Source organism: Quercus suber, unplaced genomic scaffold (genome assembly GCF_002906115.3).
Source record: "Quercus suber isolate HL8 unplaced genomic scaffold, Cork oak 2.0 scaffold_179, whole genome shotgun sequence".
Lineage (NCBI taxonomy): Eukaryota > Viridiplantae > Streptophyta > Magnoliopsida > Fagales > Fagaceae > Quercus > Quercus suber.
The window spans coordinates 946,855-972,402 of record NW_027069638.1 but is presented as its reverse complement, the minus strand read 5'-3'; the positions used below and the strand labels follow the sequence as shown (position 1 = coordinate 972,402).

Here is a 25,548-nt window from a genome sequence, read left to right as displayed (position 1 = left end):
TCCAAGGGAAGAGGGAGGATAAAACAAAAACAAAAAATGATACCACAATCCTAGTTCTCACAAAACCATGTTAAACATCAAACTGACTAGTATGATTTTGTTATTTGAAAAACCATGGTGGACAACCGACATTATTTTATTAGAGTCAATTCTTAGTCTTTCTCATTCCCCGAACTCATCTTTACCTTTCTAAGGGTCCATTCTTTTCTTTCTATACCTATTTGCGTATGGATTTTTGTTTTTCTGGTCTTGTACCATATATTCTGCTATCTTTTTCTCCTTTTCTCATTTGAATGAAATTCCCCTCCCTTCTCATCATGGCCTTATTATGTTGAATGGTAGCTGTGAAGTTTCCCAAGAGTCCAATCGGTGCTTATAAGTCAATTGTCATGAAATTTCCCAAGAGTCCAATACGGTGCTTATAAGTCATCATATGTTGACGAACACCTTCCACATCCACAAAATACTAGATTGAAAAGAAAGTACCTTGCTTTCACGTTTTAAAAATAAAAGTTTTGATAGGTATTACATAATAGAGCTTATAAGATAACACTTTCACCGCATCCACAAAAATACCAAATTTTGGAGCTTCATTTTTTGTAGCTACTTCTGTCCCTGTTAATTTCCTGGGTTCATATGCATGTTACATTCTCTTTGTCGTCCTCAATTAAATTTTGATTATTATATATGCCTCCATGTCTATGAGTTTTCATAGGGCCAAATTATCATTAAACCCTTTGGTTTACACCGGTCAATAAGGACATGCCACATCAGTTTTTTACTTGAGATTTACTGTAAAGTCAATACATCCTAATACACCTAATAACATCTTTAAAAAAAAAAAAAAAAAAAAAAAAAAAAAAAAAAAAAAAAAAAAAAAAAAAAAAACCTCTATCTCACATTATCATACTAGATGTGAAAAAAAGTCCCTAAAATCTCATCTCCCTCCTCCTCAACTCCTCTGTCCCCCGCCACAAACCTCGCCGAACCTTCGTTTACCATTGCATACTTTGCTGGACCTCTATCCTATATTTTGAATTGTGATTGGTTTTATTTCGCATGAATGTGACAGGTTTTATTTTAGATTAGAAACTTTCAAAAGAAAAAAACTGTGACAAGTTTTATAATTTTTGATTGATTTTTTTAGCAACATAATTTTTCAGTGCTAATACAATGAAAAAATTTTCATTGGTTTTATTCATTGCTAATTTATCACACAGAGAAATCACTATTGACATGGATCCAAAAGTTTAACACACAGAGAAATCACTATTGACTCCACCTATAATAGTATCAAGATTCTCATTCAATCTGCTGTCCTTAATTGCATTCTTCTTCTTGGAAGTTCAAATTCATTCCATGAACATACAACAAGAGCAAGGTTCATTTGAACACCCTACTCAACCACTAAAAAATACTTTACTGTTTTGTCTTAGTGATCATGCTTCTCTGCTTGTAGTCTCTCCCTTGTTTGGTTTTGTCTCCTTTAAATCTTGTTCATTAGATTGGCTAGTGAGTTGTAGCAAATGGTGTAATGTCTTGGCTGGTGAGTTGTAGCAAAGAGTTTAATGCCCTGACATGAATCTTTAGACTCCGTGTGTTTTTCATAAAAATACCTGAATATCAAAAAATGAAAAAAGAATGAGCCACATAATGCTAAGTGGGAAAATAACAAATAATGCCTTTATGTTACTTATCCATAGAATTTGGGTTTCCAAGGAAAAGAGATGAAAGGGAAAAATTTTAGTGAATTTTCAAACTCTGTTAGATATTAACATATAACTCTATTGCATTTTCTTTACCCACAGTAAACATGATGTTATAATTTACAGAGAGATCATTGCACATGCTAAAAATGCTAGTGCAGCTTTTCAATTAGTTTGTAAAGGGCTTTGACACAAAGTAAGATTAAAGGGCCAATCCTTGAACTTTGCATATCATCAGCGGTTACAAGACCAAAGTTGTTCAAAACAATGACTTTGCCAAACTTCACAATCAACAATGAGCATAAAAAATTATAAGTAAAAGAATATCCAATTCATCAGGTGTCATCAACATTTTGCTAGATGCTTTTCCTTTTTATTTCACTCTAAAAAGGAAAAGAGAATCTAATCGAAAACCTATAGCCTAGGGTTTGTGCTTTGTGGCCTTTTGCGTGGTTGCTTCTATCTCTACATTTTCTACCACTATCTATAAAACTATAATTTCGGTGGTCTTTGTTCTTCTCTGTTCTATACGACACTAGTGCGTGGTATTATTAGGTATTTTATTAATAATAATAATAATATTGAGTTTGAAAAGGGTATGGTGTGTCTGGGGCCCACTGACTCTTGTCGAATAGTATTGTGACAGGTGTACTGCCCTCTCTCTCTCTAGGAGAAAAGTATTGATCTTTTTAACAATTTTCGTGGGTCGTTCCTCAACTTGCCATTACCTGCAAGGCTACTTTTAATTTTAAATCCCTTTCTTGACTTTTGCTTTTTGGGAGTCTTGGGAGGTGATGATTTCTACGAAGTTTCTGGCTTTTCCTTTCAATCACATTTTTGCTATTTACCCCTCCCTTTTCTTATGCAATTTTGTGATTTAGTCCCTTTATTTTGTTGTAATTAGTTAGTATTACAATGAATTGACACAATTGAGGGGACGTTTGGTATGTTGTAATAACTCATGTAATGAAATACTTATTCATGTATAATAGCAATTCAATCATTTGATTGCATCTTTATTACATGGATTAATTGGAATTACTATTCTTTAAATTGAAGAATATCTATTCCTCTTTAAAATTAATGTAATAGTTATTCCTTAGTGTATATAATAGTTTTTAAAATTAATATATTTCCAAAAATATAAAATTTCCTTATACATCATCTTTTACAAGCTTTCTATATGTAACAACCAAACTTATAGATAATAATAATTATTCCATTATAATGTTTTCTATTCCTAGAAATAAATATTACTATTCCTAATGTAATCTACATTCAGTATACCAAATGTACCCTGAATGTTTGTTCACAACTGTAGTACCATTTTCAAATATTATGTTATGAAGCAAAATGAAAGAATTAACACCAAAGGTATCCAATATGGTGCATGTGCCTCCATACCAAAATGTTATGCTGTGCTCAACCTAGTCGTTGCTTTTGAATTTTGATTACTCACCTAAAATCTAATATGTGATCAGTGATCGGTGATCATTACATCCTTTGGTAAGCTTTATGAAAATTATTTTGACAAAATAATTTCTTACCCAAATAAATAAGTGAAAAAAATCAGGTATAAATTCTCTACTTATTGTATTTTTAGAAATTATTCACTTAGATTGGATGCATTTAATCTTCTCAAAAAAAAAAAAAAAAAAAGATTGGATGCATTTAACTATTTCTTTGACCTCGCATCAAAAAAGAAAAAAACTATTTATTTGATTGGTAAAGTTAGTTCAACTAGTAAAGTCTTTAATTGTTAAATAAGAGATCAAGGGTTTAATTCCCGCATTCACCAAAAACTAATTGGTGTCTTGATTTAATGATAAAGAGATATCATTAAGAACGGATGTCATAAGTTAAAACTCTCTAAAAAAAAATATTTTTTCCAAGAGCATTAAGAAGCACTATTGACTGATATTAAAAAATTCCTATACTAGCCAATAGATCTTTTGACTGATATTAAAATTCCTGCACTATGGGTGTGACATATATACGGGTGAATGGGTTCATTATTTCAAAGAACACTAATTCATTCAGGCCAATGTTCAGTCTATCTTTAAATCCAAAAAGTAAGATTTTACCATCCATACTAATATATGCTTCACAAAACTCAAAATCCATTAAATCAAAATCAATATACACCCAACAAACGAAAAAATTGGAAGAACTCAAATAAACCAGTACAACTTTATGAAAAATCTATCTACTTCTCTCATCACGCAATAGAGTAGATACATAAATCTTTTCAAAATTACATGAAGATTTAGTATCTCGAAATCCATTTTGGGAAAAAAGAAAAAAAAAATTAGAGAAATAAACCTTGAGATCATGAAACGTAGGATTTAACAACAACTGCGACTGGGACGATGCTATTGAAACGATTAAGAAATCTCAGCAGTATTCACTTGAGCGAACGATGGGAACGATTGAGAAATCTTGAAATCCATTTTGGGAAAAAGAAGAAATCAAGAAAAATTAAAACTTGAGCAAACCTGCAAAAATGATGAGATTTCTTATTTGAAAAATTAAAATTTCAGCAACGATGTTAGAAACAAAAAGATTTCAGATTTTTATTTTATTTTGTATAGGAAATGATGAGATTTGGGCTTCAGCTTGTTCTGAAATCAAAGACGCTGATGAAAGTGGGAGTTAATTGGAATGTTATTAGCTGAGGTAGAGTGTATTTCTCGTAAAGTAAAAATTTGATGTGACAATTTATTATTAGATGTGTAAAACAAGAGTTTTACACCCTGTCCTTACCAAATTTAGACTCTAAATAGAATAGCCAAAACTAAATAGGAGCTGCCTCAAAGATGCCAGCTTATTGGCTGGATAAATTAGACTACTCTAAATTATTAGTGATTAATTCTATTAAAAAAATATTAGTCATTAAATTTTTTTTTTCTATTATAGATACGATGGAATTTCAAGATATGATGAATGTTTCATGGTGATTACCTTTTATCATCAGACTAAGGCACAATTTTTTTTTTAGTGTAGATGGAGTTTGAATCCCAAATTTCTAACAAAAGCCTAAATCTTTTTTTTTTTTTTTTTTTTACAAGATAGAAATTCTACTTTAGTCTAATCTAAGTGTATATGTGTATGAAGCTCCCTCTTGAAGACTTGAACCCCGACTCTTTCCCTCCACACCCCACAAGTACTTATACTTGTGGAGTGACCATCACATTAAGAGCGTGCAGTGATAGCAAAAGCCTTAATCGGTTGAATTAACTAGAACCCACAAATCATTAAAATTTTAAATAAACAGCAATCAACTGGGAGGAGACAGATAAATGCACTTATTTAACGTAAATTTCCAACAAGTTTTTGAATCTGTGCTGTCAAGACATCAAAGTACGAAGTCATGAATTTTTATCATCATGTGTGTATACATTCTATTATTTTCCTTATTTATAATAAAACAAATCTCAGTTTTCCAGAGGCACGCAGGATAAAGGCAATGGTTAATTTCTTTTCAATTTTCTCTCTGTTTTTTTAATCTCTTGAAGGGTAGGTGTAGATTTTTTTTTTTTTTCTTTCTTTGTAATCCTCCTTTTGTGAATATATATAAATATTTTTTTTGAAGTTTCTTCATCGTATATTACTCCTTATGCATGCCTCATATTCATTTTCTAGCCTTTCCTTTCTTAATTTTTCACGTTGCTAGACTCTTCATTGATTTTCACCCTGATCCTCTTTTGCGACAGTCACAAGTGGTGCACATTGTGAAGCAACATGTCAGTGACGTAACCCAAATCAAAATATTAAATAAAAAACCTTGAATCACATCAAACTATATTGGAACCCGGTTGGGCCCTTATTCTAAAAAATACTGATAGAAACCTAACCGCCTCTGGTATTCAGATAGAGTGGAGTCGGAGCTGCTAGCAAGCTCTGAACAAGAAATTCACGCTACAGTCAAGGTTCGTACTTCCAACTCTAAATGGCTGTTCTCTGCTGTCTATGCTAGTCTTAGGAGTGCGGAAAGGCGAATTTTGTGGAATAATTTGTCCAATGTAGCTGAGTTGCATAATATGCCATGAGTTATTGCTGGGGATTTCAATGAACCTCTCTCAAGCGATGATAAGTTTGGAGGAAGAGTGGTTAGTTTAAGCCGGTCTTTGTTGTTTAAAGAATGCTTGGATAAATGTAATATGGTGGATTTAGGTTTCTTTGGTCCAAGGTTCACATGGACTAATCAGAGAGAAGTTCAGAATCTCATTCAAGAGAGAATTGACAAATTTTTTGTTAACCCGCATTGGTGTGTCCTATATCCAGAAGCTAGAGTAACGCATCTCACTAGATGCCACTCCGACCATTGCCCAGTCCTTCTTGAAACGAACCCACATAACAGGGTGTGCCTAAACCGTCCTTTCAAGTTCCAAAAGTACTGGTTGTCAGATATGTCTTTCCCCTAGGTAGTTGATCAGGCTTGGTTTCAGTCTTCTCATCTTCAGGAGGCTATTGATAATTTTGTGGTCAAGGCTAATGAGTGGAACAGGAATTAGTTTGGAAATATCTTTTCTAAGAAAAACCGTATACAAGCTCGTCTAAATGGTGTGCAACGGGCCATGGCCACTCAGCCTTCAAGCTCCCTTGTAGAGCTTGAAAATAAGCTTATTAAGGAGCTAGAGATTATTTTGAATCAAGAGCATGAGTTGTGGGCTTTTAAGTCTCGAGTGAACTGGATGGTCCAAGGGGATAGGAACAATGCATTCTACCACGTATCAACGTTAGTTAGAAGGAACAGAAATTGCATCACTGCTATTAAAAATAGTGTGGGTGATTGGATTTACGGAGAGGAGGAGGTAATGGGGTTTATCCGGAATGGTTTTTGTGATATCTCATTCTTACTCTCTTAGAGATTTGAGTCAAGACACAAGGAGGCAAGCCTGCCTTTCTAATGAGGAAAGGGATAGCTTAAGTTAGAGGGTTACAACTGAGGAGATTGAGGCTAGGCTTTGGTCTCTCAAAGCTAATAAAGCCTCAGGCCCAGATGGGCTGCATGCGGGTTTTTTTCAACACTTATGGCCAGTGGTTGGGGAATTTGTGATTCAAGAAGTCAAGAATATCTTCGATACGAAAACTATGCCAGAGTACCTAAATAGAACTCACATAGTTCTCATTCCAAAAATTCAAGGTCTTGAAACTTTGGGGAATTATAGGCTAATAAGCCTATGCAATACTATGTACAAAATAGTTACGAAGATTATTGTGGCGCGGTTAAGGCCGTACTTAGAGCAACTAGTGTCTCCTCTCCAAACGGCTTTTGTCCCTGGTAGGAAAGGATTGATAATGCTATAATTGTCCAAGAGCTAATTCATTCGATCAGTAAGAAAAAGGGAGGTACAGGGTCTATGGCAATGAAATTAGACTTGGAAAAGGCATATGATAAGCTTGAGTGGAGTTTTATCCGTCATGTGCTTGTGAAGATAAATTTGCCGTAAAACTTAATTGATCTCATTCTGAGCTATGTGAGCACTAGCTCTTCTTCTATTCTATTTAATGGGGGGAGCCTTAAGCCCTTTCTTCCTACTAGGGGTATAAGACAGGGTGACCCCTTGTCACCATATTTGTTTATCCTTTGTATGGAATACTTGGGGCAGCTTATAGAGGAAAAATGTGACCAGAAGCTTTGGGTCCTGTTAAAATCTCCCCAAGGCGGAATAACTTTCTCTCATCTTATGTTTGCAGACGACATTGTTCTCTTTGCTAAGGTTGACCTTATGAATTTCATACCTATCAGAGAGGTGCTAGATGAATTTTGTAGTAAAACGGGCCAAACCATCAGTGCAACTAAATCCCGGGTCTATTTTTCTCCAAATGTGGACTGCAATACAAGGGAGTCTTTCTATGACATATTGGGTTTTGCCTCCACTCCCAATATCGATAAGTATCTAGGAATTCCTATTAAACATCCTGGCTCATCCTCTCTGGACTATAACTTCATCTTAGATAGAGTGAAGAACAAACTTGCGGGATGGAAGGCTAATCTCCTGTCTCCAGTGGGCCGGGCTATCCTCATTCAGGCCTCATCCTCTACTATTCCTGCTTATGTGATGTAGTGCGGTCTTCTCCCGAATTGAATTCTAGAGGGGATTGATCGAGTGAATAGAAACTTTTTGTGGGGTTCTTCAGAATCGGCAAGGAAAGTTCACTGGGTTGGATGGGGGAAAGTGACCCAACCAAAAAGGGATGGTGGGCTTGGTCTGCAAAGCGCTAGGGGGAGAAACAAGGTGCTGCTAACAAAATTAAATTGGAGGTTTCAAACGAAAAAAGAGAGCTTGTGGGTGCGAGTTCTTAAAGCTAAGTACTGTTCGAATCAAAGAATTAATTCTAGGAATTCAAGCAACTTGCCAAGGTCTCAAATCTAGAGAGGGATGAATAAGGGGGCGGATCTGTTCCAGCAAGGTGCAAGATGGGTGATTGGGAAAGATAGCAACCTGAGTTTTTGGTATGATGCTTGGATTAAGATGGGATCTCTAAGGCAGCAACTTTATGGTCCTCTGCCTTTGGGGGTGTCGGAGTGGAAGGTGAAGAATATAGCAACCCCTATGGGGTAGAGGTGGGACCTTATTCCTTTTGAGCTTCCTCCCTCTATTAAGCTGGAAATACCTTTAGCATCTACTAGCAGAGATAGAATAACGTGGACAAACTCTCCTCGTGGAGAGTTTAGTTTAAGCAGTGCTTACAAGATGGCTAATGGTTTATATCAAAGCTTAGAATTCGGCAGACAATGGATTTGGAAGCTTCAAACTCTTCAAAAAATTCAATTTTTCCTGTGGAAGTGTGCTCATAATAGTATTGGAGTAAATGGTTGTTTATCTGCTAGGGGAATGGAGGTGGATTCTCGGTGTCCTCGGTGCCTGAAAGAAACGGAAACCATTATTCATGCTCTCCGAAATTGCAATTTGGTTAAACCTGTGTGGAATGAGTTGGGTGCGGTGGGTTTTGACAGGGACTTCTTTGATTCAGATCTGGAAAATTGGATGGCTACTAATGGTAAGTTTGATAAAGCTTCGAATGAAAATCATCCTCCTTGGAATATAATTTTCTCCTTTGCTGTGTGGACTATTTGGAAATATAGGAACCAATCTGTATTCAACAATCAGACACAGAATCCTCATATGGCTAAATATATCATGAGCAAATCTGTAGAATATTTCTTTTGCACCAATACAAAGAAAGGAAAGACTCACACGTAGATAAAACAAATCCAACGGAATAAACTTGAACAAGGGTGGTTGAAGTTAAATACTGACGGTTCATCCTTAGGGAATTCAGGCCTTGCTGGTGGAGGTGGTGTTATCAGGGACTGGACTGGTAGATGGATCGTGGGTTTTCCCAGGAAGATTGGCATAGCAACGAGTTTAATGGCTGAGGTGTGGGCTATTTGGGATGGATTGATGCTTTGCGTTGATCAGAATTTGGTTATGGTGGAGATTGAGTTGGATATGCGAAGTCTGTTGTGGATATGCTACAAGATTCCTAATATACTAATAATTCACTGTCCTCTATCATTGAGGACTGCAGGCATCTGATATCCATAATCCCTCAAATCAAGATAAAGCATTGTTATAGAGAAGCTAACAAATGTGCAGATTACTTGGCGAGGAAGGGTACAGATCAAGACCAAAGTTTCATCGTGTTGGATAATCCTCCTGAGGATATGACTGCTATTGTAGAATCTGACCTTACTGGGGTTGGGGTGGCCAGGCGTTGTGCTGAGCTGGGTTTAGTTCCTTAGTTTCTTTTCTTGTAATTCCCTTGGACCAAAAAATAAAAAATATTGGAGACAAAAATGTTGTACGCATTTATAAGATATCTACTTGTTCTTCACTTTACCATTTTAGGTAATTTATTTTTTCGAATTAGTTGTTACTATTTTTCTGCTGCAAAAATTTTTCTTTTCTTTTTCTTTTTGATATATATATATATATATATATGATTTTTGTTCTTCTGGGCTTTGATTTAGCCTGCAGGTGGCAAGTATCCCTTGAGTCCCACAGTTATTTTATAGAAACGCGTTTGTATGTCAAACGAACTATTGTGTCTTAATCAATTTATCCAATGAACCATTTAAAAAAATTGTACATGCAGATCTACATCTGCAATTGGGACCACTTTTTTATTGTGGCTGACCATAATCAAGCAACTTCACCTGTCATGCAACATACGTGGCAACCTTGACTGTTCCACAGCTAAAAAAGGTCTCCTTGGTGGTGCTGCTTTAGTGTCCCCGGATGCATCTCTCTTTTGGCTAGTGTCGATTATGCTTGCACTGAATGCAAAAGAGGATTAGTTCGATGATGATACAGAAGAGGTCCCTGTTAAGGGCGGCAATGACCACGCTATCACAATAGAAACTAACAAGATAGATGTCTTAGATGATACGAAAAACTTTAATGGTGAAAACCACCAGATTATCACAATCAAAACGGATGAACTAGAAGATTCTGCAAGCATTACAGAAGAGGAATGCATAAGGAGTATTGTGAATGTTGAATGCTTAGATGATGTACAAGACGACTTAATTTTGGATGAAATCAGCCACTCTATCACAACTGAAGCAGATGAACAGGATCATTTGTTACATAACACACAAGATTCCAAGAGTGAAAGTATCACACTTGAAAATAATGCATCAGTGGAATTCATAGATGATCCACAAGAAGATGTTATCTGCCACGGTGGCACAACCTAAGCAAACGCAAAAGAAGTTTTCTTGGATGATACACAAGATGAATCGGTAAAGACTGAAAACGACCATACTATTACTGTCAACCAACCTGTGTCTGAGCCTAGTAGACTTGAGAATGAAGGAGCTGAAGGGATAGAATTTGAAGGAGAGACACAAGAAGGAAAAGTTGGAAGAATTCTAGAATCAAATGAAGGAGCAGAAGGGATAGAATTTGATGTAAAGTCACAAGAAGAAAATGTTGGAAGAATTCTAGAAACAAATATGCCATAAAGATAAATGCTAGGATATCAGTATAGGATTCAAATGTATACTAATCACTCTGTAACTACTAAAGCTAACATAGTTATGTCTGAGGGAACATTTCAATATGCAGAATGCAAATCAAACTAAACTCTCTGGAAAAATCACTGCTATAATTAAATGCTTGTCCTCCCATTCCTTCTTGCAAGCCAATAGTAGTTGCAAGAGTCATCAAGATTGCCCAATGCCATGAGAGCACATTCCACCTGATTGTCAGTTGATGGTTTCAAGTAAAAATCACATTTGCACCAAATCTAAGTAGCCTAACTCACTGGCTTGATGAAAGAAAGTCTAAAACCTCAGCTGAAATTTTTTTTACTAAAAAGAGGCAAGTACTTTTAGCTAAAAAAAAGAAAAAGAAAAAGAAAATGCAAGTCTAAAACTCTTACCAAACCTATATATATATATATATATATAAAAATAAAAAATAAAAAAAACGTTCATCAAAGTATCCTTCACAGTAAAATATATAATAGAGCCCAAAAGAACTACAAACCAAGACAATTAAAACCCAAATACCTTAATCAAAACCAAACCAACCAAAATACCCAAGCCTAAATCATATATAATAATAAAATAAAATAAAATATAAACCTTTACTGGTAGTGGCATATTTTTTGGATATGGGTTCTCATTTAAACTCTTTTTTTTTTTTTTCTAAGAAACTCTTCCTTATCTGTATATATCTAATTATGTTTTCCAAATAAGCAATAAGTAGTTCAAAACTTCATAGATGTCATGCTTTTCATAAGAATAACCCACCAAATTGTTCAAAAAGTTTTTCAAAGGCACAAACCATAACATTTAGTAGCTCTATAAAATTCTTTTATGATTTCTCAGGTTTCTTTCTAGACTGTTCAAACTACCAATCTATAGTAAAATAATTACTGCTTAAGCAACCAATAAAATAAATGTATCAATGCAAACTGCTTTCTCACCAAAGCATCTCTAATGATGTCAACACAAAGTGTGCAGAAAATTACGAAAGCAGTAAATGATTATAAACCAAAACACAAAACTCAAACAATATGATCCATACAAACTAAGAACTACAATAATTCTTTACATCGGAATGGTAAAGGTTGAGCATGAGAAAATAAATTCATAGCTATAAATAATTATAGATATAAACACATTTAGAACTTTGTTTAAAAATAATTCAGTCATAGGAAATTACAAGGCTACAGATATAACAAAAATGGGATGATGAAGCTCATTTGACAATCCCAACTCGTTTTTACAAATCAAATAGAAGAAGCAAATAAGGAAGCAAACACTTACAAAAGGACCCAAAATCCTGTTTTGTTGTTGTTGTCCGTGCTATAACTCTCTTTGCTGATTCTACGCTTGTGCAATTCAAGTCTGGCAGCTTTTCAGCAGAAATTGCGTGATGGGGATCTTGTCTACCATATCCATTTTTAGGTGTTTAGAACTTTTCTCTAAACCTTCACACCAATCATTATGATTAAACTATCGCCGTTAGCTCTGATGCAAACTGCAGATCACTGATTTGGTTGGTCCATGATTGTAAGAATTTACAAATAGCAGATCACTGATTTTGTTAGTCCATGATTGTAAGAATTTACAAATAAAATAAAAATTGAACTTCTAGCTTACTATTGTCATAAGGTAAGGCATTATTTATAACATTTGAATTAATGTCAATATCAATCGATTGTTGTTATTAATAATGTCATAAACGATGACATAGTTTGTCTTTATAAAGGATGGAAGAACATAATTCTTTAGTATGCAACTCCTAATCTACAGTTGAAAATATTATCTGCAAAATAAGATCATTCTTATCTGATTAATATCAATATAGAAGGAAAAAAGAATAATTTTTTATAATATTTTTTTTTCTGCATCAAATAGGGAAATAAACACCAAATATCAAATTTATTTTAGAAAACAACAAAGGTTTCTGCATCAACTAGGGAAATTAACACCAAACAAAAAATTTATTTTAGAAAACAACGAAAGTAATGTGAAAAATGTTCAGGACATTTATATATGTTATTTAAAAAAAAAAAAAAACTCACATAAACAAAGAGGGAAAGGCTTACCTAACCCCAATATGTAGGATTTGTTACAGAAAGAAGACTCTCATTGAGTTCTCTTCGAGAAATCTTCTCTTAAGGTATTCTTTTACTTCATCTTCGAATAAACAAAGAGGGAAAGGCTTACCTAACCCCAATATGTAGGATTTGTTACAGAAAGAAGACTCTCATTGAGTTCTCTTCGAGAAATCTTCTCTTAAGGTATTCTTTTACTTCATCTTCGAGATGCAGAACTTGCATGAGGTTTATTTGAAGTAGCAACTGTAATAGCAAAATTTCAAAAATGTCTAAATGCTTATATAACTTAATAAGGATAACAATATGCTTAATAAGGATAACTTAATAAGGATAACAATAAGGACCCGCTATCTCCCATGTTGTTTCTGGTTATTATGGAGGTTTTAAGCAGGATGTTGAAAAGAGTTGAAGGTGCTGGCTTGATCAGGAGTTTTAAGGCTGATGGTAGACGGGGTGAAGGAGAATGTGTCTCGCATCTTCTGTTTGCGGATGATACTATTCTATTTTGTGATGCGGAAGTGGAGCAGATCCTTCACGTTCGGATGCTTCTCCTTTGTTTTCAGGCTGTGATAGATTTGAAGGTTAATGTCCTGAAGAGCGAGATGGTTCCAATAGGAGAGGTTAATAATGTGCATGCCTTGGCAGAGATTCTGGGTTGTAGGATTGGGACTTTGCCTATGACCTATCTAGGTATGCTGTTGGGGGCTTCTCATAAGTCTCCCTCTATTTGGAATCCTATTTTGGAGAAAATTAAGCGGAAGCTGGCTGGGTGGAAGAAGCTGTATTCGTCAAAAGGTGGATGACTGACGTTGTTTAAGAGTACGCTAGCTAGCCTTTCTACTTATTATTTGTCTCTTTTTACCATCCCATCGCAGGTGGCTAATAAGATTGAGAAGATGCAAAGGGACTTCTTGTGGGGGGATTCAAAGGCTCATTTGGTGGGGTGAGATAAGGTGTGTACTCCTAAGGCGAACAGTAGTTTGGGAGTAAGGAAAATAACTACTTTTAATAAAGCCTTTCTAAGAAAATGGTTATGGCGGTTTGGGGTTGAGGAGACTTGTTTTTGGAGGAGAGTTGTAGTTTCGAAGTTCAGGGAAGAGTGGAGGGTTGGTCTTCCAAGCTGGGTAGGGGTGCCTATGGGTGTGGTTTATGGAGAAGTACTCGAAAAGGTTGGGAGGTGTTTAGTAAATGCATACAGTTTGAGGTAGGGGTGGGGGATAGAGTGAAGTTTTGGACAGATAGGTGGTGTGGGGACTTACCACTCCATCTATCCTTCCCGATAGTGTATGGGATTGCTTTAAATAGAGAGGCATCTGTGGTCTCGTCTCTTGAAAGGTTGGGGATTGAGGCTCGGAGAAGCTGGAATGTTCATTTATTAAGGGATCCAAATGATTGGGAGGTGGGTGAGGTGGATGAATTCCTTCGTACCTTGGGTTCAAATTTACCTCGATTTGAGCACAGAGACCGTATGAAGTGGAAGTTGCCAAAGAAGGGAGATTTTGACATCTGCTCTTTCTACAATAAGCTTCGTTGTCCCTTGCCTATTATCTTTCCTTGGAAATGTATTTGGAGGGTTAAGGCTCCTCTGCGCATCTCTTTCTTTGTTTGGACTGCTATTTGGGAGAAGATTCTTACAGGGGACATTCTGAGGCGTAAAGGAGTTGTTTTTGTTGACTGGTGCATTATGTGCCGTTGTCACCGGGAGACGGTGAATCATTTGCTACTCCATTGTGAAAAAGCTTTTCAGCTGTAGAGCTTGTTTTTTAGATCTTTTGGGATCTCTTGGGTTTTGCCAAGATCAGTTGCAGACACACTTTTTGGTTGGTGGAATTGGTTTGGAAAGCACTCTTCTAGCATTTGGAATTTAGCTCCTTTGTGCCTAATGTGGTGTATCTGGAGGGAGTGGAATTGACGAACTTTTGAGGATACGGACAAATCCGATGACCAGTTGCTCGCTTTCTATAGTGGTTCTCTTTTTGATTGGTCTAGAACTTGGGGACTCACCTCTAGTGACTCTCTCCCTTTGTTCCTTAATTCTCTACACTGTACTTAGTTCTTTGTTGGTTTATGTTTGTTTTGTCGTCTTTTCTTTTTGTTTGTTTCCTTCTCTGCACTACTTGCTCTACCTTATGTTTTTCATGAGGTAGCTCTTTGAATATACATCTTTTTTACTTATCCAAAAAAAAAAAAAAAATGCTTATGTGCCAGATTACTATAGCTTATTTTTCAGCTTTTGGAAAATGGGGTTATTTGAAAAGGTTGTTCCTAAAGAAAAAGTATTCTGAAAAGGTTACCGCACAGGCACATGGCTTAATAATGATAAGAATATATCTAAGCATATCAGAAAGTGTTAGACCCTCTGACCTCATTGATCACTTGAATATCCAATATACATTATATGTTGCTCTCATTTAAATTCACACAATCACCATTGTAGCTTTCTTTGGCTGACTACAAAGGCATGAAACATTACTTTGATTTAAAATGATTTCATTCAAATTAAAAGATGATCTATATGCTAGCTTAGGGATGTCAAGTAGAATGAACAGAACAAATAAAGCAAGATGAGACATGGCATACCTCATAGAGTTCATCTAATATAAGTATCAACTGGTGACCAAATAAGATTCTTGAATTATCATCAACAAAATCATCCATCTTTGGGTTCCCAGGCACATCCCTAATAAAATGTTGAAATGCTCATCTTTAATTTGAATACAAATAGAAATCTAAAAACATTAAGATTAGAAGATTGCATTTTCCGTTGCCTGAGACTTAACAGAACAAATAAATTTCTACCACAAACCTTAATAATAAATGTAGAAAGTTTGCAAATTAGTGTACATGTGATTTGATAGACCTACTGCAAGGTATTCATTTAGTTTTCATGTTTTTGTTTTAGGTGCTAATTAAGATGAGTTAAAGAAAGTGAAGCATGTGGTTCAGTATGGAGTTTCATCATGTATTACTTGGCCGTAGAGACTTATTTTCTTCAGTGAACCACTTCGACTCCAAGAAAAATTATGAAAAGACCAGGGTAAAAGTTCTAAAATTTTAAACTTCCTACTCATATCAAACGGATGCTCAGATCAATGACCACTACAATTTTGAATCCTACCCATTATAAATAACCTAAAATTTACACATGCAAAAATGTTGCTTTATTATTAGGGGGGGAAAAATTAGAGTCAAAGATTATCTGCATAGATAGTGTCTCAAACCCAAAATCAAACTTCAACCTTAATTATTTCAACAGCATACCAAGTATGTTTTAAATGTAAGTTTGCATTTGACAGAATTCAAGTAGCTAAAGACATTCATAAAACTAACATCTTGTTATATTATAAGTGCTTCCAATCATCTTATAAAAAAAAGTTTTTCCAGTCACATTTCTTTAATAATATGCAATTATAATTAAGTTTATGACAATTCCATATTGTGTTTGACTATTAGGTCAAGCAAGATGAGTGGGATTTTTTGGTCTAACAATTCATCATGAAACAAACTCCGTAGAATTGAAGCCAAAATTTGCGTAAAAAAAGTCATTCCAATTTCCCATAAACCTAAAGTAGAGGAAATGGATTTGAAATTCAAATATTGTTCTACTTGTAGAATCCTCATTCTACTTTAATGGTAATATGAAACTCTCAAATTTTTCCATATGTGCAACCATAAAATCATACCTAGATATGCAAAATTTTTCCATCTCGATCAATGGATCATTTTTTTTTTTTTTTTTGAGAAGATGCAGTGGATCATTTAAAACTTGATATGCTTCGCCTAATACTGCAAACATAAAAAATAATGAATGAACTTGCATAAATATAAAGAATAAAAGGCATGGTTTATCATTGTCAACTAGGTTTATCATTGTCAACTAAGTTCTAAGGGAAAAAGTATTGAGAAGGGGGCAAAAAATGTTTTTTTTTCTAATTCATTTAAAATGAGGTTTGTGCATAGGAAAATCAAGAGAGATTATCTTTTGCTCACTATAATAATTTCACACAGAAATAGATAACAGATGACAAAGTAAAACACCTTGCATCAAACAACTAAACTTATAATTCTACTTTAAATGTCGTCTAAATTTTTAAGCAAATTTAGTATAATTTACGTCAAGGGCCATTCATCTCTTGAAGAATACATGAAATTAAAACCCATAATAAGAAAATGAAAATACGAAACTTTATATCCAACTAAATTGAAAATCCTCAAAGAATACGAAATTAAAACCCATAAGAAAAATATCAAAATTCTAGGGAATACCTCCATAGATTTTTCTTTGCCTTTTGGTTTCTTAAACTACTTCAACATTAATGTCGGCAATGGAAAAGAATACTAAATACACCAGATTATGCAATTCCACAAAAACCAATTCTAAACAGAATAAAAGAAGAAGATTAAGAAAGAAAATCTCAAGCACATAGGTAAAGAGAAACTGCCTAAACTTTAATAAATAAATAAATAAATATATATATATATATATATTTTAAAAGAAAGAAAAGAAACAATGGTAATTTATGAATAGCATACTTACTTGGTTATGAACTCTTATTGCAGAAAAGAATCAGTAAAACTGAAAGAACAAACAAAAAAAAGTCAATTTTACAATACAGATGAATACAATAAAGAGATATATCTGGGTTTCATTGAATTGTAGGATCTTACCCGCAGTGGTTCCACTGTCTAACGGTGGCTGTAGGCCGGTAGAGACAGCCTTCTGTTCTGTCTCTCCACGCTTTACAAAACCCAACCCTAATAACAACTCAAGTGGTAGTATTTGAACTTCTAAGGTACTTCCTTGACTTCAACCAAAAAAAAGGGAGAGGAAAAAGGGCTAGGAATCAAAATCCCAAAATTGACAGCAAACCTAATTATGGACAATAGGAAAAGGAATTAGTCATAGATTAATTAAAAATTACCAATAGAGAATGGTCTGATATTGAGGTCAGGTCGGAGATGGCAGACATGGTCAAGCCCTAGCAGCGTATTACTGTGTTGGGTCTGCGTATGACAGTGACAGTGGGAAGAAAGACGGATAAGAGAGGGGATAGGTTATGCGCAGTGTATGAATAAATGCAAATCGTGAAAGGTTGGTTTTAAAATTAAAATGTAAAAAAAAAAAAAAATTTAAAGAAAAACACTATATAATAAAAATGGAAAATACTATTGCACGATTGTGTGTGTGAGATAAACTAATAACCATTGCTCTAATCAAAATACAATCAAAAACTACAAATAAATAACTAAACATTCACACTAGAGTTTTGAAAATATTTGGCTACATATTTGTTTGAATCTTTGAGAGAGATTAAGAATGTTATCTTTAAAGAAGTTTTTTATAAGCCAAACATTAAAAATGATCACTTGAGCCACAAATATCAAATAAAAGGGAACAATGAGAGACATAGATATCAAAAACTCAGTGATCAATAAACTGTGAATTTCTCAAAAACTCCTCTCATAAAATAAAGAGGAAAAAGTTACTTTCCCACCAACAATGAAAACCTAACACGAACTCAATATGCCAAAAAAAAAAAAAAATCTTTATAGCTATCAATGAGGAAACAAAATAATAACAGAGCAAAACCACAACAGCATTAAAAAATTTTGTATTGCTTTCCTAATACGCTATTCAGGATAGTCAGTTTCATTTGCATCCTTCCTGGTATGCAGAAATTCCCATTCTCACAAGTGGGCAAATATGGTATTAGCTTCTTCAACAACTGGTGTTTTTGTTGATGAACTTTCTGAACCAATCTGCAGAGTATTAATAACCACACTTGAATCACCCTAAAAGTATTCCTCCAAATTCCCGCTTCCAAGGAAAATTGGGTAAAATTTTAACTAAACCATTACCCCACCATAATTCACAAAAACAGAGACTCAATTAAAATTAGAAGAGAAAGTTTCATGTACCTAGCATATATCTTCTCGGCTGCCTCTTGCTTTGCACATCCTTCTCAAATCACACTCTAACTTAAAACACCTAAGCAATCCCAATCAAAACCAAAATATTTCCCATTGAAAACTTGTAAAAGACAAACTTAGCACACATACATACACATATACATAGAGAAGGAGAGCGACTTTGTAGTCAGAACTGAAAGGAGTGGTGCATAGGTCTGAAATAGGTGGACAACTTAGGTGCAAAATACCACTAATTTTGTTGAGATTTTGTTGGCAGGAAGAGAAGTAACAGAGGAGGCAGACTACAATAGGTTTGAGGAAAAGAAGAAAGAGAACAGAGACTTGCGAGAAGTAAAGAAGAAGGGTTTATCGAGAGGAAGAAAATTACAAAACCTTAACCTAAAATTAATTACATTATGAATGTAGAGAACTAAATTAATTGAGAATAACCTAGAGAGATGTCGAGGACAGGTCAGAGATCGAGAACAATGGCAACCATGTTTGTCTCTTTTCCTCTATATTTTTCTTACTTGATTCCCTGAAAATTCTGCAGACTACCAGCAAAATTGTTCCCTCAATATGAGCTGTTATCTGAGTAAGAGTTAACTGAAGAATTATCTTAAACATACTAAACAATTAGAGAGCATCAAACACACCAAATTTTAATCAACTCATCATAATTTTTATTTTCTTTCTCAACCAAGAGTCATATCAACAACTAAGTTTGCTTTCATAGCATCCAATGCATTCTTAATTAATTTTATTTGTAGGTATTGATCAGAATATATTTGGTTGACTTCAGAAATAAGAATAACAGAGCAAACCTACTAAATGGTTGATTTGCAATAGTCTAAAAAAATCAAGTTTTTAAGAATTAGCCCACATAATAACAATTTTAATCAACCAAAAATCACAGCTTTAATTAACAAAACAAAAAAGGAACATGAAGCCAAATAAAAAATCACAAAATTTTGACCAAAAAATAAGAAAAAACCTAAAAACATAAACCATTGTCTCATAATGTTAACTCTAAATATTAGTAGAACTTTTTTTTTTACGACTATTACTATAATGTATGTAATTCGTAAAACCTAACAAAATCCACATGACTATTGTTTCCTCTTACAAAAACCATAATCTCATCATATTTTGTGACGTTTTCCTCTTACTAGGGCATATTCAGAAACAATAAAAACTTAAAAAGGGAGAAGGCAATGAAGATTCAGGTTCAAACAAATCTGACCATGGTTGCGAGGTATATCCAAGGCATAGGAAGATCGCTATTTCATGCAATTCGTGCAAATCTGACCATTTGAAAAAACTTACCATTATAATAGTAAATTCTTCTGCATCCTCTGCTTTTCTAGTTAAATCAATAGACTCAATCTCTATTTCATGCAATTCAGCCTCAACATTGCAAGTAAAGGTGTTGCCCACCCTCAGAAGATATTTCTGCAAGAGCAAGGGAATCGATTGAGATAGACGGTTCAAATGCACACATCCACACATACTACCATCTCCACATATTTGTAAATGTGATTTGCAAACATATAAATGTTCAACTTGTAGTATATTTACAACTATTTTGCATTTTAATTTTTCTTAACAAAATATAAAAGCAAGTGATGGTTCAATATTAATGGTTTGAAAGTATATTTACGTTTTTGATGGCCTAACAATAAAAAAGTAGATAACGGAAATCACGCGTCACATACTGATCTCTAGCATGCCAATATAGGCTCCAGTGGCAAAGCTTCTTGAATGGCAAATTGTCCACTTTGTAATGGATCAAATTCTGGCTTTGTAAACTAACCCACAACTCAACCAACCTGTAAAAACAACTATAATACAAAACTCACAACCCAAATCCAATACCCAAAAGTTTGATTTTTAGGGACCGTGAGAAGTGTTATAGCAGTGAAGAGAGACAAATCTAAAGTAGACAAAAGAAAGAGTGGGGAGGAAGTGTTTTATCGACTATGAATTATATTAACAAACAGTTGCAATCTAATTTACAAATTTTTTGGGTGCAAATCGCACTCTTTAAATCCAAATTGACTTTAGAAACCAATAATACTCAAACTAAAAGTCAATTGACAACAGTTAATAAATTAAAAAATTGAAACTAAAACTAAATTGAATAAAAGTTAAAATGATTTACAAATATCTGATGCGTTGAACCTGTCGTGTTGTTCTGGCCTTGCAATTGCCATTATTTTTTTTTTCCAAACAGAGGGCAATGCGCCGAATAATTGAATTATCAAAAACCACTCTACCTCATTTAACTTTGCTAATTATTCTAAATAAAAGCACCCCCAATCGTGACCCTAAATCAAAATCAAGCCAATTGAAATGCCAAAAGCCTAAATCAAATTTAACAGGCAAGTTAAAAAATAAAAAATAAAAAAAAAAACAAAATTGGAAAAAAAACAAAAAGCAAAGAGGAAAGCTTTTTGTGAGAAGTTGGCCTGATTTTTAGGGATCTAAGAAGACATGGATGCACCAGTTCATCAAAAAATGAGCTAGATAGTGCTATGATTAGCAGACTTGAGCACTTTCATAAGCCATTACCAACAAAATATTGGGCGAGTCAACATGATTACAAAACATTTGTAGAAAACCATACTGACCAATCAAAAATTTCATTAGACTTCTAATACTTGTTTGAGCAAGAAAATAAACACATAAGGAAAACCAAGGCAGTTTCAACCAAAATTCCCAAAAAAGAAACAGTACTCAAGGCAGTTTCATACCCCTTAAACACTTCTACCTTCTGCACAACATTGATATTTTTTTTTTTTTTTTTGCTACTAAGCATGGTGCTCAAAAACTTTCAAAACTACAACATGGCCGTACAAATGAACTGCAAGCAGCAGGAAGGGGCAATCACAAATTTAAAAATAGTTGATTTCTAAGGACCATGCTATCGACAACTTATCAAGCTTAGCTTTTCTTCCAATTAAACACTAACAATCTATTATTAACCCAATAAGTAAGCACTTCATGCACATGCTAATTTGATTACAAAAAACGTTCTAGAGAATTACTACAATAAGTAAACCATTTAGCAAAACATTCCACATGATATAATCTTTTTGAGGCATTTTATCAAACACACATCATGCATTATTGATGCAACCACTGCTGCATATATAATCTTATCAAAGAACTACCCACAAATACATTGAACTCAAAACCCAGCAACAAAATCCTTTGATAGACTAAGTTCTCCAAACTCTTTAACAATACCCAACTCCAAAATTTTCCCAGAAACAGCATTAGCATTAGCTTAGCTCTTCCCATATTCTAATCACAAGTGAATCAGCGCCCACTTCATGATTATGTCCTAAGTTATGCATGTTTCATATATGATTCCCTAAGTGAGCAGTGAGCACACACATGCATCATATTGCACATCAATAGCTATAAACAAATTTCTCTTCATTGGCGTAGAGGACACAGTCGCAATATTAGGAGAGGAGAGGAAGGAAGTGAGAATTGGTGAGAGACGTTTGTGGGTCTGCGTTTGATAGTAATATATCGAAAAGTAGTAGTCGAATGGTTTGGTTTGGTTTGGCTTATCAGGGACAAAGAGACAAAAGAGGTTATCGGGTTTTGTTTGTAAATTAGAGAAAAGAAAAGAGCTTCGGTGAGGGTAGCAAATTGATGACTGAAGGCAGTGACAAGGGAGGGTTAGTGGAGACGATGGAGAAAAGGAGAAAAAATGGTTATTGAAAGAGAGTCAAATAACATAAGAGAGGCTTTTATCAAAAATTAAAATATATATAAATGAATGTTGCGACGCGGATGGAAAGAGACAAAGCAAGCCTACCTCATAAAACAGTAATAAAACCATCCCTCAAACAAAAATTTATGGCTATAGTTATTAAAATTTGTCAAATAATTTTACATATTTTAAAAAATTAACTAAAAAATATAGATATTAAAATTTTTGAAAGTCTAAAAAATCATAAGATTCACTTCTTGTAGATTATTGAAATCAAACAAAAAATATATATATGACTACACAATAGATAAATATAAGAGAAAAATTGATTACCTTCAAAAGAATAATTTATACCATGATCATTGAAATCTACTAAACATGTTCAAATATTGCACCCAAAAAAAAAAAAAAAAATTCTAAAATTTCATATACATAAAAAGAAATAAGTTTAAATGGGTCTAAACTTTAAACAATGAAAAAAATGGAATCATAAACAATTATAGGCATAGGGTTTGGTGGTTCATAGTTGTATAATAGGTTGTATCAAGATCACTTTTTAAAAAGTACATGAAAAATCATAAAATATTTTTTTTTTCTCAATTGTTAGATTGTGTTCTTAGCAACCCTACAAAAACAAGAGGAAAAGTAAAAATAAAAAATAAAAAATAAAAAATAAAAAAAAACCATGGAAAACCATTAACAAACATTTTTAATGGGTCTAAACTTTAAACAATTAACAAAAATGATCATAAACAAAAATAGGTGCAGGATCTGTAGTTCATCGTTGTATATTTATAAAGCAAATTAATTATAAAACCATTAACAAAGATCAATGGTTGTAAAACACAACCTTTGGTATCGTGTTTAAATGGAATTTCAGATTCTTGTCTTGTGCCTCCCATCAATTTTGCTGGGCAATAAAAACATTTATTTTGGGGGTTATGCTTCGACTTGAATTATTTAATTCTTCAATCAAGGCATGAAAGTTTTTGAAGCACAATCACTGAATGATTTTGTAGAATATAACTTGGTGATCAGAACTTAATGAAGCAAATCTAATACAAAACATTAAACCCGAAGTCATCAACAAAACTAAATGGCCATATATGTAAACACCATAAGCTTTCAGTATTCTATACTATGCTCTAATGAAATCACATAGGAATATATTGATGCATCTATATGGAAGGCTTTGTCATGATTGCAACAGAAGTTCAAGTGAATGTCCGAAACATGTTTGATAAAGTAGTCCTTATGACAGTTTTGCTTGCTACACATGTATCGGATGTGAATATCATAGAGCACTAACTGTCTTTCTTCTTTTTCTTTTTCTTTTTTCTGATCAGACACTAACTGTCTTTTAAAGGGAAGTTAAGAGGCGCAAGTTTAGGGTTTGTGTGTTTTAGATTTACCAACTGAAGTTTGCAACGTGTTCTTTTTTTTTTTTTTTAATTATTATTTTTAAAGAGGTGTTTTATATATATATATATAACTACTTTTTGTGAACATGTATGTGCATGAATCTAAAATAACTGATTTGTCTTATTTGCTAATTTCTCAAATGAAAAGGCACCTTTTTTTTTGGGAGTTTTTAAATGATAACGTGATAGTAACTTATGTAGCCACATGGTATGATAAGAAGTGATCAACAAAAAGTTAAATATTTCAATTTTTAGTTATTACTAGTGTTATACTTGTATGATGCACGACTTAATAGAAAAGTATATATAAATTAAACAATTTATTTCAATAATATAATTAAGTTAATTATCTTAAAAAATTAAATTAAAAATTTTGAAATTATAAAGGAGATTTTAACTCTTTGAGCGTAACACTACACACAATTAAGGACAAATTTAATACATTGAGATGATGATTATATGAGAATAAAAATAATTACTTTAAGAAAGACAAAAGGTTAGAATGGAATAACTAATCATATAATGAATATATGACAATTTTCATTAAAGAAAAAATTATTAAAAAAAATTATAAATAGATTTAATAGAGAAAAAAATTATTTAAATGGGAATTGAATGGTTGTCCTTAAGAGTGAGAATTATATCTAAATTTACCTTATTTTTCCAAGAGGGTAATTGGAAGTTTAGAATAATAAAAATAACCAAGAAAAAAAAAAAGTCTGACAACATACATAACATTTAGAAAAGAAAAGAAAAATAAGCACAATTGAAACTAACTCGGGATTCATGCTGAAAGTCAATAGAGGCTTTGGTCTTAAATTTATTCCTTGTACTCTAAATCTCCTCCTGGCTTATGTCAAACAAAATAGCATCATAAACACATAAGCTCTTGTTATGTCTTATTGCATGATTGCACATCTTGTAAAGTTGCTTGATTGCATTCTGTGAAGTTGTTTATTTTTTATTAGCTTATATATATATATATAGTAGATAAATATACATTATAGATTACCCATTATACACTAATTAGGAATTACTATTATACTATAACTCATTTACAATGAAGATCGGTTTTATCTCAATAATCAAATAGACATAAGTAATAACTCTTCAACCCATGCACATGTCTAACTCTTTCTAACTATGCACATTGAGTTTTTTTTTTTTTTTTTTTTTTTTTTTTTAAAAAAAAAAAAAAAAAAAAAAAAAAAAAAAAAAAAAAAAAAAAAGAGAGAGAGAGAGGAAGAAGAAGAAGTGACGTTGCTGTTTATTTTTATGTGTAGTAATATAATTTAAGTAAAAAAAAAATAGTAAAAATATATTAATAATTAAAGGATTAGAATTCTAAATTTGTATGATAGTTTTAAATTTTCATTTCTATAATATCATCAACTTTGTAACATTTGACTTGTTTTGTCTGTAGCTTAATAAGATTGTCATCATTTTTAATGGTAAAATAAGTATATATCTATTAGGAACCTTATATATAGCGTTTAGGTTCATAGAGCTATAGAAGTCTAATGTTAGGGAAGTCTAATGTTATAAGAAGCATTCGTTAAAAAAAATAGTAAAAAATAGCTAGATTAATAAATTAAGTAAAAAAAAAAATAGTAAAAAATAAATTAATAATAAAAGGATTATAATTTGGATTGTAGTCCAATTAAGATTTTTATCAATTTAGAAATTATAAAAACAGAAA

General features: G+C 33.3%; 1 protein-coding gene and 1 long non-coding RNA gene across 15 annotated transcripts; one reads left to right on the top strand and one right to left on the bottom strand.

Annotated features, from left to right (window-relative positions):
- The first annotated feature begins 8,407 nt into the window (after positions 1-8,407).
- LOC136069594 (uncharacterized) lies at positions 8,408-9,459 on the top strand. Its single transcript, XM_065778299.1, has 3 exons — positions 8,408-8,714; positions 8,988-9,173; positions 9,314-9,459. The coding sequence occupies exons 1-3, from the start codon at positions 8,408-8,410 to the stop codon at positions 9,457-9,459; spliced, it is 639 nt and encodes a 212-aa protein (XP_065634371.1).
- A 171-nt stretch (positions 9,460-9,630) lies between these two features.
- On the bottom strand, positions 9,631-22,457 carry LOC112011171 (uncharacterized). Of its 14 annotated transcripts, XR_010630837.1 has the most exons (10): positions 20,417-22,457; positions 20,028-20,153; positions 19,152-19,292; positions 18,711-18,780; positions 17,714-17,795; positions 17,460-17,596; positions 17,329-17,367; positions 15,372-15,471; positions 12,780-13,034; positions 11,796-12,218 (listed from the first exon to the last, which is right to left on the bottom strand). It is a non-coding gene; the product is annotated as an uncharacterized LOC112011171 (long non-coding RNA). The 14 variants fall into 14 exon arrangements; XR_010630836.1 differs by adding an exon at positions 9,631-9,993 and having other exon boundaries at positions 11,995-12,218; positions 17,714-19,292; XR_010630835.1 differs by adding an exon at positions 10,707-10,919 and having other exon boundaries at positions 11,995-12,218; positions 17,714-19,292.
- Positions 22,458-25,548: the final 3,091 nt, after the last annotated feature.